The following is a 12,652-nucleotide window of genomic DNA, read 5'->3' as shown; positions in this document are numbered from 1 at the left end:
AGAATTTGTTCTTAACTGACTTGCTTAGTTAAATAAAAGGTTAAATAAATACATTTAAACAAAGCAAATCAGAGGTAAAACTGCTCTGTGTGAACTGCTGACTCTGGGCAGTGGTGCTAAGTACCTACTGGCAATCCCGTTTATCAGTGTGTCTGACCCTAACAGTGCAAAGATGGGAGACTAATATTAGCTTGTGACATGTTCATAGCAGGCTATCAAATGTACATCAAACCTATCCTAGGGTAAGCCTGGTCACAGGTGAGAGACCAGGCAATGTAGTCCTATGTGGAGACATACCAAATCCAGACCTCTATCACGTGAACCTTGGCCTCTCAGCCTCTCTCTCTGTCCCCACGGTGACCTAGGACCCCTGAAAAATCCATCCTCACCTGAAGTCTCTCCTCAGCCAGAGAGCCATGCTACCATGCTCTGATTTCACCCACCGTGGGAGGCAGTAATTATAGCGTTATAGTTTTAGATTACCAGGTACCCAGAATGTAGACAATCACCCAGGGCTAGAGTGTAGCTGTCCCATCTGTCTGTCCCTGTTTCTCACAGGAGGTCTGAGACAGAATTAGAATGACTGAAATTAGAACCATAGAATTATAATCCTTAGAACGGATATTACCCGTCCCATTGAATAAACCCGGTCAAATTGCAGTAGTCTGTCTCTAAGAGCCTTCCCGCAGTCGTCTATAACGGGCTAGTTCTCTGGCTTATTTGTTTTGTCAGAATACGCAGTGGGGTAGAGCGAGAGTGTGCTTTCATTCGCTCCCGAGGCAACATTGTCACGTCCTGACCAGTAAAAAGGGGTTATTTGTTATTGTAGTTTGGTCAGGGCGTGGCAGGGGGTGTTTGTTTTGTGTGTTTCGGTGTTTTTTGGTTTATGTTCTATGTTATCTATTTCTATGTGTTTATCTAGTTTTCTATTTCTATGTTGGGTTTTTGGCAATGACCTCCAATTAGAGTCAGCTGGTTGTCGTTGTCTCTAATTGGAGGCCATATTTAGTTGGGTTTGTTTTCTCTTGTGTTTTGTGGGTGGTTGTTTCCAGTATAGACTGTGCACCTTACTGGACTGTTCTCGTTGTCAGTTTATTTTGTTTAAGTGTTTTCTTTAATAAAGAAAGAAGATGAGCACTTTAACCGCTGCATTTTGGTCCAATCCTTACGACGCTTATGACAAACATGGGCTGGGTGGGTCCAACAACTTCCTTAACAACTAGAGCACCGTCCTGTGGCAGGAATGGGACCCGTGGCTTGTAGAAACCCATTGATCACACATGACGAAGCCCCATCTAATGAGCTACCAAATAACGACATATATTTCTGTTAAATATATACTTTTTTGTTGTATATTGATGCAAACAACTAGCTAATATTCACTGCATCCTGATCTGAATCAACAAGACAGAGGAAGTGACTTATCTTAATAGAATAACTAAGCACTTTCTCAAGTTAGGATGTCAGAGATGGTCGACACTTTATTCCGTCCCATAAACAAAATACCACGTCCTGACCAGCATAAGGGGTTATTTGTTATTGTAGTTTGGTCAGGACGTGGCAGGGGGTGTTTGTTTAGAGTGTTCCGGGGTTTTTGGTCTATGTTCTAGGTTAGTGTTTTCTATGTTCAGTCTAGTTTTTCTACTTCTATGTTTAGGGTTTGTTGATTGACCTTCAATTGGAGGCAGCGGTTCCTCGTTGCCTCTGATTGAAGGTCCTATGTATAAGGATGTTTTTTCTATGGGATTTGTGGGTAGTTGTCTCCTGTTCTGTGTCTGTGCACCTGACAGGAATGTTTAGTCTCGTTTGTTGTTTTGTATTCGTGTTTCTTTTGTTTTTCCTTCTTTTAATAAAAATAAAGAAGATGAGTTTACACGTTCCCGCTGCACCTGGTCCAATCCTTACACGTTCCCGCTGCACCTTCGTCCAATCCTTACACGTTCCCGCTGCACCTTCGTCCAATCCTTACACGTTCCCGCTGCACCTGGTCCAATCCTTACACGTTCCCGCTGCACCTGGTCCAATCCTTACACGTTCCCGCTGCACCTGGTCCAATCCTTACACGTTCCCGCTGCACCTGGTCCAATCCTTACACGTTCCCGCTGCACCTTCGTCCAATCCTTACACGTTCCCGCTGCACCTTCGTCCAATCCTTACACGTTCCCGCTGCACCTGGTCCAATCCTTACACGTTCCCGCTGCACCTGGTCCAATCCTTACACGTTCCCGCTGCACCTTCGTCCAATCCTTACACGCTCCCGCTGCACCTTCGTCCAATCCTTACACGTTCCCGCTGCACCTGGTCCAATCCTTACACGTTCCCGCTGCACCTTCGTCCAATCCTTACACGTTCCCGCTGCACCTGGTCCAATCCTTACACGTTCCCGCTGCACCTGGTCCAATCCTTACACGTTCCCGCTGCACCTTCGTCCAATCCTTACACGTTCCCGCTGCACCTTCGTCCAATCCTTACCACGCCCGTTACACAAAAGAAACATGCACTTGCAAAAGGTCTAGATAATAAGTATTCTATAGTAAAATATAGTCTAGTCTACAGTATGGACGGACCAGTTAAATATAGACTACAGTATGGACAGACCAGTTAAATATAGACTACAGTATGGACGGACCAGTTAAATATAGACTAGACTACAGTATGGACGGACCAGTTAAATATAGACTAGTCTACAGTATGGACGGACCAGTTAAATATAGACTACAGTATGGACGGACCAGTTAAATATAGACTAGTCTACAGTATGGACGGACCAGTTAAATATAGACTACAGTATGGACGGACCAGTTAAATATAGACTACAGTATGGACGGACCAGTTAAATATAGACTACAGTATGGACGGACCAGTTAAATATAGACTAGTCTACAGTATGGACGGACCAGTTAAATATAGACTACAGTATGGACGGACCAGTTAAATATAGACTAGTCTACAGTATGGACGGACCAGTTAAATATAGACTACAGTATGGACGGACCAGTTAAATATAGACTACAGTATGGACGGACCAGTTAAATATAGACTACAGTATGGACGGACCAGTTAATATAGACTACAGTATGGACGGACCAGTTAAATATAGACTACAGTATGGACGGACCAGTTAAATATAGACTACAGTATGGACGGACCAGTTAAATATAGACTAGACTACAGTATGGACGGACCAGTTAAATATAGACTACAGTATGGAAGGACCAGTTAAATATAGACTACAGTATGGACGGACCAGTTAAATATAGACTAGTCTACAGTATGGACGGACCAGTTAAATGCAGACTACAGTATGGACGGACCAGTTAAATATAGACTACAGTATGGACGGACCAGTTAAATATAGACTACAGTATGGACGGACCAGTTAAATATAGACTACAGTATGGACGGACCAGTTAAATATAGACTAGTCTCAGTATGGAGGGACCAGTTAAATATAGACTACAGTATGGACGGACCAGTTAAATATAGACTACAGTATGGACGGACCAGTTAAATATAGACTACAGTATGGACGGACCAGTTAAATATAGACTACAGTATGGACGGACCAGTTAAATATAGACTACAGTATGGACGGACCAGTTAAATATAGACTAGTCTCAGTATGGAGGGACCAGTTAAATATAGACTACAGTATGGACGGACCAGTTAAATATAGACTACAGTATGGACGGACCAGTTAAATATAGACTACAGTATGGACGGACCAGTTAAATATAGACTAGACTCAGTATGGAGGGACCAGTTAAATATAGACTACAGTATGGACGGACCAGTTAAATATAGACTACAGTATGGACGGACCAGTTAAATATAGACTACAGTATGGACGGACCAGTTAAATATAGACTAGACTACAGTATGGACGGACCAGTTAAATATAGACTAGTCTACAGTATGGACGGACCAGTTAAATATAGACTAGTCTACAGTATGGAGGGACCAGTTAAATATAGACTACAGTATGGACGGACCAGTTAAATATAGACTACAGTATGGACGGACCAGTTAAATATAGACTAGACTACAGTATGGACGGACCAGTTAAATATAGACTAGTCTACAGTATGGACGGACCAGTTAAATATAGACTAGTCTACAGTATGGAGGGACCAGTTAAATATAGACTACAGTATGGACGGACCAGTTAAATATAGACTACAGTATTGACGGACCAGTTAAATATAGACTACAGTATGGACGGACCAGTTAAATATAGACTAGTCTACAGTATGGACGGACCAGTTAAATATAGACTAGACTACCGTATGGACGGACCAGTTAAATATAGTCTACAGTATGGACGGACCAGTTAAATATAGACTACAGTATGGACGGACCAGTTAAATATAGACTACAGTATGGACGGACCAGTTAAATATAGACTAGTCTACAGTATGGAGGGACCAGTTAAAGATAGACTACAGTATGGACGGACCAGTTAAATATAGACTACAGTATGGACGGACCAGTTAAATATAGACTAGTCTACAGTATGGACGGACCAGTTAAATATAGACTACAGTATGGACGGACCAGTTAAATATAGACTAGTCTACAGTATGGACGGACCAGTTAAATATAGACTACAGTATGGAAGGACCAGTTAAATATAGACTACAGTATGGACGGACCAGTTAAATATAGACTAGTCTACAGTATGGACGGACCAGTGAAATACAGACTACAGTATGGACGGACCAGTTAAATATAGACTAGTCTACAGTATGGAGGGACCAGTTATATATAGACTAGTCTACAGTATGGACGGACCAGTTAAATATAGACTACAGTATGGACGGACCAGTTAAATATAGACTACAGTATGGACGGACCAGTTAAATATAGACTACAGTATGGACGGACCAGTTAAATATAGACTAGTCTCAGGATGGAGGGACCAGTTAAATATAGACTACAGTATGGACGGACCAGTTAAATATAGACTACAGCATGGACGGACCAGTTAAATATAGACTACAGTATGGACGGACCAGTTAAATATAGACTAGTCTACAGTATGGACGGACCAGTTAAATATAGACTAGACTACATTATGGACGGACCAGTTAAATATAGACTAGTCTACAGTATGGACGGACCAGTTAAATATAGACTACAGTATGGACGGACCAGTTAAATATAGACTACAGTATGGACGGACCAGTTAAATATAGACTACAGTATGGACGGACCAGTTAAATATAGACTAGTCTCAGGATGGAGGGACCAGTTAAATATAGACTACAGTATGGACGGACCAGTTAAATATAGACTACAGCATGGACGGACCAGTTAAATATGGACTACAGTATGGACGGACCAGTTAAATATAGACTAGTCTACAGTATGGACGGACCAGTTAAATATAGACTAGACTACATTATGGACGGACCAGTTAAATATAGACTAGTCTACAGTATGGACGGACCAGTTAAATATAGACTAGTCTACAGTATGGAGGGACCAGTTAAATATAGACTACAGTATGGACGGACCAGTTAAATATAGACTACAGTATGGACGGACCAGTTAAATATAGACTACAGTATGGACGGACCAGTTAAATATAGACTAGTCTACAGTATGGACGGACCAGTTAAATATAGACTAGACTACAGTATGGACGGACCAGTTAAATATAGTCTACAGTATGGACGGACCAGTTAAATATAGACTACAGTATGGACGGACCAGTTAAATATAGACTACAGTATGGACGGACCAGTTAAATATAGACTACAGTATGGACGGACCAGTTAAATATAGACTAGTCTACAGTATGGACGGACCAGTTAAATATAGACTACAGTATGGACGGACCAGTTAAATATAGACTACAGTATGGACGGACCAGTTAAATATAGACTAGTCTACAGTATGGACGGACCAGTTAAATATAGACTACAGTATGGACGGACCAGTTAAATATAGACTAGTCTACAGTATGGACGGACCAGTTAAATATAGACTACAGTATGGACGGACCAGTTAAATATAGACTACAGTATGGACAGACCAGTTAAATATAGACTACAGTATGGACGGACCAGTTAAATATAGACTACAGTATGGACGGACCAGTTAAATATAGACTAGTCTACAGTATGGACGGACCAGTTAAATATAGACTACAGTATGGACGGACCAGTTAAATATAGACTACAGTATGGACGGACCAGTTAAATATAGACTACAGTATGGACGGACCAGTTAAATATAGACTACAGTATGGACGGACCAGTTAAATATAGACTACAGTATGGACGGACCAGTTAAATATAGACTAGTCTACAGTATGGAGGGACCAGTTATATATAGACTACAGTATGGACGGACCAGTTAAATATAGACTAGTCTGCAGTATGGACGGACCAGTTAAATATAGACTACAGTATGGACGGACCAGTTAAATATAGACTACAGTATGGACGGACCAGTTAAATATAGACTACAGTATGGACGGACCAGTTAAATATAGACTAGTCTACAGTATGGACGGACCAGTTAAATATAGACTACAGTATGGACGGACCAGTTAAATATAGACTACAGTATGGACGGACCAGTTAAATATAGGTCAGCTTTTGATGATGTTTTTCAGTTGGTCTGTTGGTAGTCGAGTCTGACATGCTTCCTGGTTGGAGTCTGACATGCTTCCTGGTTGGAGCCCTGGTTGGAGTCTGACATGCTTCCTGGTTGGAGTCTGACATGCTTCCTGGTTGGAGCCCTGGTTGGAGTCTGACATGCTTCCTGGTTGGAGCCCTGGTTGGAGTCTGACATGCTTCCTGGTTTGAGCCCTGGTTGGAGTCTGACATGCTTCCTGGTTGGAGTCTGACACGCTTCCTGGTTGGAGCCCTGGTTGGAGTCTGACATGCTTCCTGGTTGGAGCCCTGGTTGGAGTCTGACATGCTTCCTGGTTGGAGCCCTGGTTGGAGTCTGACATGCTTCCTGGTTGGAGTCTGACATGCTTCCTGGTTGGAGCCCTGGTTGGAGTCTGACATGCTTCCTGGTTGGAGTCTGACATGCTTCCTGGTTGGAGTCTGACATGCTTCCTGGTTGGAGCCCTGGTTGGAGTCTGACATGCTTCCTGGTTGGAGTCTGACCTGCTTCCTGGTTGGAGTCTGACCTGCTTCCTGGTTGGAGCCCTGGTTGGAGTCTGACATGCTTCCTGGTTGGAGTCTGACATGCTTCCTGGTTGGAGCCCTGGTTGGAGTCTGACATGCTTCCTGGTTGGAGTCTGACATGCTTCCTGGTTGGAGCTCTGGTTGGAGTCTGACATGCTTCCTGGTTGGAGTCTGACATGCTTCCAGGTTGGAGCCCTGTGAAATAAGACAGAGTGGTGTAATTATTAGGCTATGGAACCACCTTATCAATACGCCAGAGGACAGAATAACAAACAAGGTTTTCAACTGGGATAAAAGGAACTCAATGCCATATTTAAGGATGCTTATCTACAAGATTTCTTTTAGAAACAAATTATGTTGCAATGTCAACATGATCAAACAAAAGTTAATTCTATATGTTTTAAATTGTCTGTCTGTTGAAGAGAGAAGACCAGAGTGAAAGAGTAGATCAGTCAGGAGAGAGAAAGATGGGGTGGAGAGAGAGAGAGACAGATGGGGGAGAGAGAGAGAGAGAGAGAGTGAAAGAGAGACAGAGAGAGAGAGATAGATGGGGGAGAGAGAGAGAGAGAGACAGAGAGAGAGAGATGTGGTAGAGAGAGAGAGAGAGAGAGAGAGAGAGAGAGAGAGAGAGAGAGAGAGAGAGAGAGAGAGAGAGAGAGAGAGAGAGAGAGAGAGAGACAGAGAGAGAGAGAACAGAGGATTAACAGAAGAGGAAATGGAACAGAGGACAAACAGAAGAGGAGGATAAAACAGTCCCGGAGATAAGAGAGTGATTTATAGTCCACTGATTGGTGAAACTTGGCACAGACATTCATATGAGACAAAAAACAGATAATTTTGCTGAACACCAGCAACAACAACCAAGAGGACAAGATAGTTGGACATCATCTAGCTCTGGTCCAGGGCCTTAGAGTAACACCATGGACAAGAGCTAGGCAACAGGCTACATGTCTGTCACTGAGATATGGTAGTACAATTATTTTTTGTTGTTCAATTTGGGTGGTAGAGCTACCGAGCCTGGTCCCAGATCTGTTTGTGCTTTCTTGCCAACTCCCGTAGTCAATGGCATGCCAACGACCATACAGCACAAACAGATCTGGGACCAGGCAAGGTAGCTCCTAGTTGTCTTAGGAGATGAGTGGAGCTATTACCAGTCAGCGGAGGCTGGTTGGAGGAGCTTATAGGAGGACGGGCTCATTGTAATGGCTGGAATGGAATAAATGGAACGGAGTCCAACATGTGGTTTCCATGTGCTTGATGTGTTTGATACCATACCATGTATTCCATTCCAGCCATTACAAAGAGCATTTCCTTCTATAGCTCCTCCCACCAGCCTCCTCTGATACCAGTCTTCCAGAACAGTGGGACCAGAAATCATCACAGGCATTTCTAACACATGGCCCAATTTTTTTCCCTCGAGGCCACCCGCACAAGCCCATTTTTCTTCCTAAAGACCTAATTATTAGCCAAATAATTTGGTGCAAAAAACTACATTTAGACAGACCCACTTTGGTAAAAAAAAATTGACCAGCCCATCTGGCAATTGCCCAACCTGGCCCATGGCCAGTCCGCCCCAGAGTACTGTGGAGTTATCTTCTCAATGCAGTCAATCACAGGGTATGTCTGTTTATTTCACATGGCAGGGTTTGGAAATTCATTTAAAGCTCAACTGCACTTCCTGATTTGGCCTCGTTATTCATTAATGCTCATTAAGGAACGCTAACGGCCATGACAGAAAGAAACGTCCGTCGTTGGACTGAGAGCAAGGCGCAGCGTGGGTTGGGTTCAACATACTTTAATATAAACGGTGAACCAGCAAAAACAATAAACAAGAAGCAACACAACGAACAAACAGTTTCGCAAGGCTACTCACAGCAATGCAAAAACAACTTCCCACACCAGACAGGTGGAAAAAAGGGCTACCTAAGTGTGGCTCCCAATCAGCGACAACGATGTACAGCTGTCCCTGATTGAGAGCCATACCAGGCCAAAACACAGAAATACAAAACATAGATAGGGAACATAGAATGCCCACCCCAACTCACGCCCTGACCAAACCAAAATAGAGACATAAAAAGGAACTCTAAGGTCAGCGAGTGACAAAACGAGAGTCGTCTTTGGGGGGGTGTGCTTTGATGTGTCTTTGCCGTTCAATCACAACAAACATCGGCAGTAGTGAATACAGCGAGACTAACTAAGATAGCTTTGCTAGGGTGAGAAGTTTTAAAGTTGAGGACTCTCCTGACTCTTCTCGTCATCTTTAGATAGTCAGCTAATTCAGTTGTATGTGTGTAGGTGTGTAGGCTAAAGCCTGCACTGATCTTGTTTTTAGCCAAGCTGACAGCTAGCTAGCTAGCTAGCATAGCTTGATGATAGCTGTAGTTGGCTAGATCTTATCTAGCCAAGTATACTTCTCTGTCAAATCAGTTATGGCAAGAGCCAGTGTCTGGAATGTGCTTCAGAAGACCCTTGTTCTCCTGCACCTTGCAACGATGCGAAAAAGTAGCTTGCGACTTAATTTCAACGTTTCACCATATTACCGTGGAAACGATATCCGCTAATGAGAGGTGAATTCCCGCAGTCATTATTGTTATTATTATTATTATTATTATTCAGTAATAACACAAGACGATATAAAGTAATAGATTGTGTATCATTTTAACGCTGAGAACAAGGTTCCTCCCAATTCAGACACGGTGTCAAACCTTTTCTGTTAGTCTGGACATCATCTTTCAAATCAACCAGGCGCTGCCTCCATAGATGCATCTGACACACAGTCACAGTTAGGACAGGTTTATCTGACACACAGTCACTGATCTGTCACCAATGGCAGTTAGGACAGGTAATATCTGACACTGTTCTATTTACCAATGGCAGTTAGGACAGGTGTTATCTGACACTGTTCTATTACCAATGGCAGTTAGGACAGGTAATATCTGACACTGTTCTATTACCAATGGCAGTTAGGACAGGTAATATCTGACACTGTTCTATTACCAATGGCAGTTAGGACAGGTGTTTCTGACATACGAACAGATACTATGTTGAAGTTGGAACAGGTCAGACTAAACCTACCTAATTCTGGTCTTCCCATCGACAACCGTTGGTGAGCAGGCTGGAGGTGAGGCTGGAGGTGAGGCTGGAGGTGAGGCTGGAGGTGGGCCTGGAGGTGAGGCTGGAGGTGAGGCTGGAGGTGAGGCTGGAGGTGAGGCTGGTGGTGAGGCTGGAGGTGGGGCTGGAGGTGAGGCTGGTGGTGAGGCTGGTGGTGAGGCTGGTGGTGAGGCTGGAGGTGAGGCTGGAGGTGAGCCTGGTGGTGAGCCTGGTGGTGAGCCTGGAGGTGAGGCTGGAGGTGGGGCTGGAGGTGAGGCTGGAGGTGAGGCTGGAGGTGGGGCTGGTGGTGAGGCTGGAGGTGAGGCTGGTGGTGAGGCTGGAGGATATTTCTATGTTCGTTCTAGTTCTTATATTTCTATGTTTAGTTAATTGGGCTGACCTTCAATTGGAGCCAGCTGTTCCTCGTTGCCTCTAATTGAAGGTGCTATTTAGTAGGGGTGTTTTTTCTATGGGTTTTGTGGGTAGTTGTTCCGTGTATAGCTGTGTTAGCCTTACAGGACTGTTTTCGTCGTCGTTGTTTATTATTTTTGTTAAGTCTTCACGTTTTTCCAAATAAATATGGAAGATGAGCATTCACGTACCCGCTGCGTTTTGGTCCACTTTTTACGACGCACCTGACACACACACACACAAACACACACACACAAACACACACACACACACACACACACACACACACACACACACACACACACACACACACACACACACACACATACACACACACACACACACACACACACACACACACACACACACACACACACACACACACACACACACACCACTTATTCTGCACAGTGGGGTCCTTTAGCAAGGCATGCAAACCATAGTTGTCTGTGCATCCTGCTGGAAGCATTCATTGTCGAAACCGAAGCTGGTGAATCCTTATGGAGCTTTTCAGTCTCAAACAGCCGTGATGAAACAACAACAGAGCCCCATTCAATGAAGGGAAGAGAAGTGTGAGGAGGGGCGATTTGCGCTTGGAGTTTGGAGCTTGGAGTTTGGAGTTTGGCGAAAGGAGGAATGATTTGCTGACATAATTGTAATCTAAATCCAACCTTAATTTACTCATTGTGACGCACTGAGATTACAAACTGACTTTATGACCAAAATTATCCCATTTACACTTTTGTAGTCAATTTTGACACTATAATAAATGTTTCTGACTCATATCGATGCCACATACCGTTTTTCAAAGGGATTAGTTGTTGTTTTTTCTTAGGGGCCAGTCATTCTTTAATACTTTGTTTGTACTTCCTCAATTTTTTATCTCATGTGGGCCCAAAGGTGAACTTGACTTCACACGTTTGTTTTTTTGTTGGTCGGCAGGACACTTCTTTTACACATGGTTTCCCAGCCTATAAATCACAGTGGCGTCAGTATCCTCTATCTCATACGACGACGACGATGATGATGATGATGATGAATTCTGACAGAATGACACACAGTAGAGATTTCCAATGAGAGGAGAGGGACGATCATTCTCAGGACAGAGTGACTGGATACAGGAGGACAGGTGTTTCAGCAGTATTTACAGGTAAGAGGGGACAATGCCTTTAAAAAGCTATAAGAAGAAAATTTAAAAAATAATCGAACATTTATGACAGCTACGTGTAACGGACAACTGCAATTTCCCTGTCTATTTTTACAGGTGCTTTTCTCCGCAACGACGTAACAAATGACGGTCTCCTACACCCTAGAGGTGGCCGATGCTAAGTTCGGAGGGTTTTCCAAGCTGCTCTTCAGGTGGAGAGGAAGCATCTACAAGCTGCTGTATAAAGAGTTCCTGGTGTTCTGTCTGCTGTACAGCTTCTTCAGTGTTTTCTACAGGTACGATGAGCAGCTGCCTTCGATGTCTTTTATTGGGAGTAAATAGAAAGAATAGAATGTACTAGAATCCCTTTAATTTTCTCAGAGCGGAGCTACAGTTCGGGCAAGTCGGTTTGACTTTAGCATCACTGTATTAAAGGTCCTAAACAGTCATTCTAGATTCCTATGTATAAACTTTTGAGTGACTAAAACATCACCCACAATATTTTTTCCCGATAAAAATGTTAAAAATTACTTAATTATTAATACATTTTTCTCTCATGTCAAACTACCAGGAAGTCTGACAAGACAGGCTGAGTGGGAGGGGAGATAGTAGGCTGAGTGGGCGGGGAGATAGTAGGCTGAGTGGGCGGGGCTGAGTTGGCGGGGAGCTAGTAGGCTGTGTGGGCGGGGTGCTAGTAGGCTGAGTTGGCGGGGAGCTAGTAGGCTGAGTGGGCGGGGGAGATAGTAGGCTGAGTGGGCGGGGAGCTAGTAGGCTGAGTGGGAGGGGAGCTAGTAGGCTGAGTGGGCGGGGAGCTAGTAGGCTGAGTGGGCGGGGAGCTAGTAGGCTGAGTGGGCGGGGA

The 12,652-nt window shown here is 43.7% G+C and overlaps 1 protein-coding gene across 1 annotated transcript in view; it reads left to right on the top strand.

Annotated features, from left to right (window-relative positions):
- The window catches only part of best4 (bestrophin 4), a 54,304-nt gene that overhangs the window by 29,578 nt on the left and 12,074 nt on the right, over nt 1-12,652 (top strand). The window contains exons 2-3 of the mRNA XM_029706082.1: nt 11,589-11,796; nt 11,911-12,089. Of these exons, the coding sequence (XP_029561942.1) occupies nt 11,938-12,089 (152 nt within the window). The 5' untranslated portion in view covers nt 11,589-11,796; nt 11,911-11,937. The remainder of the gene's footprint in view (nt 1-11,588; nt 11,797-11,910; nt 12,090-12,652) is intronic.

Source organism: Salmo trutta, chromosome 21 (genome assembly GCF_901001165.1).
Source record: "Salmo trutta chromosome 21, fSalTru1.1, whole genome shotgun sequence".
Taxonomy (NCBI): Eukaryota; Metazoa; Chordata; class Actinopteri; order Salmoniformes; family Salmonidae; genus Salmo; species Salmo trutta.
The sequence above is the reverse complement of the archived record's forward strand: the minus strand, read 5'-3'. Positions and strand labels throughout refer to the sequence as shown.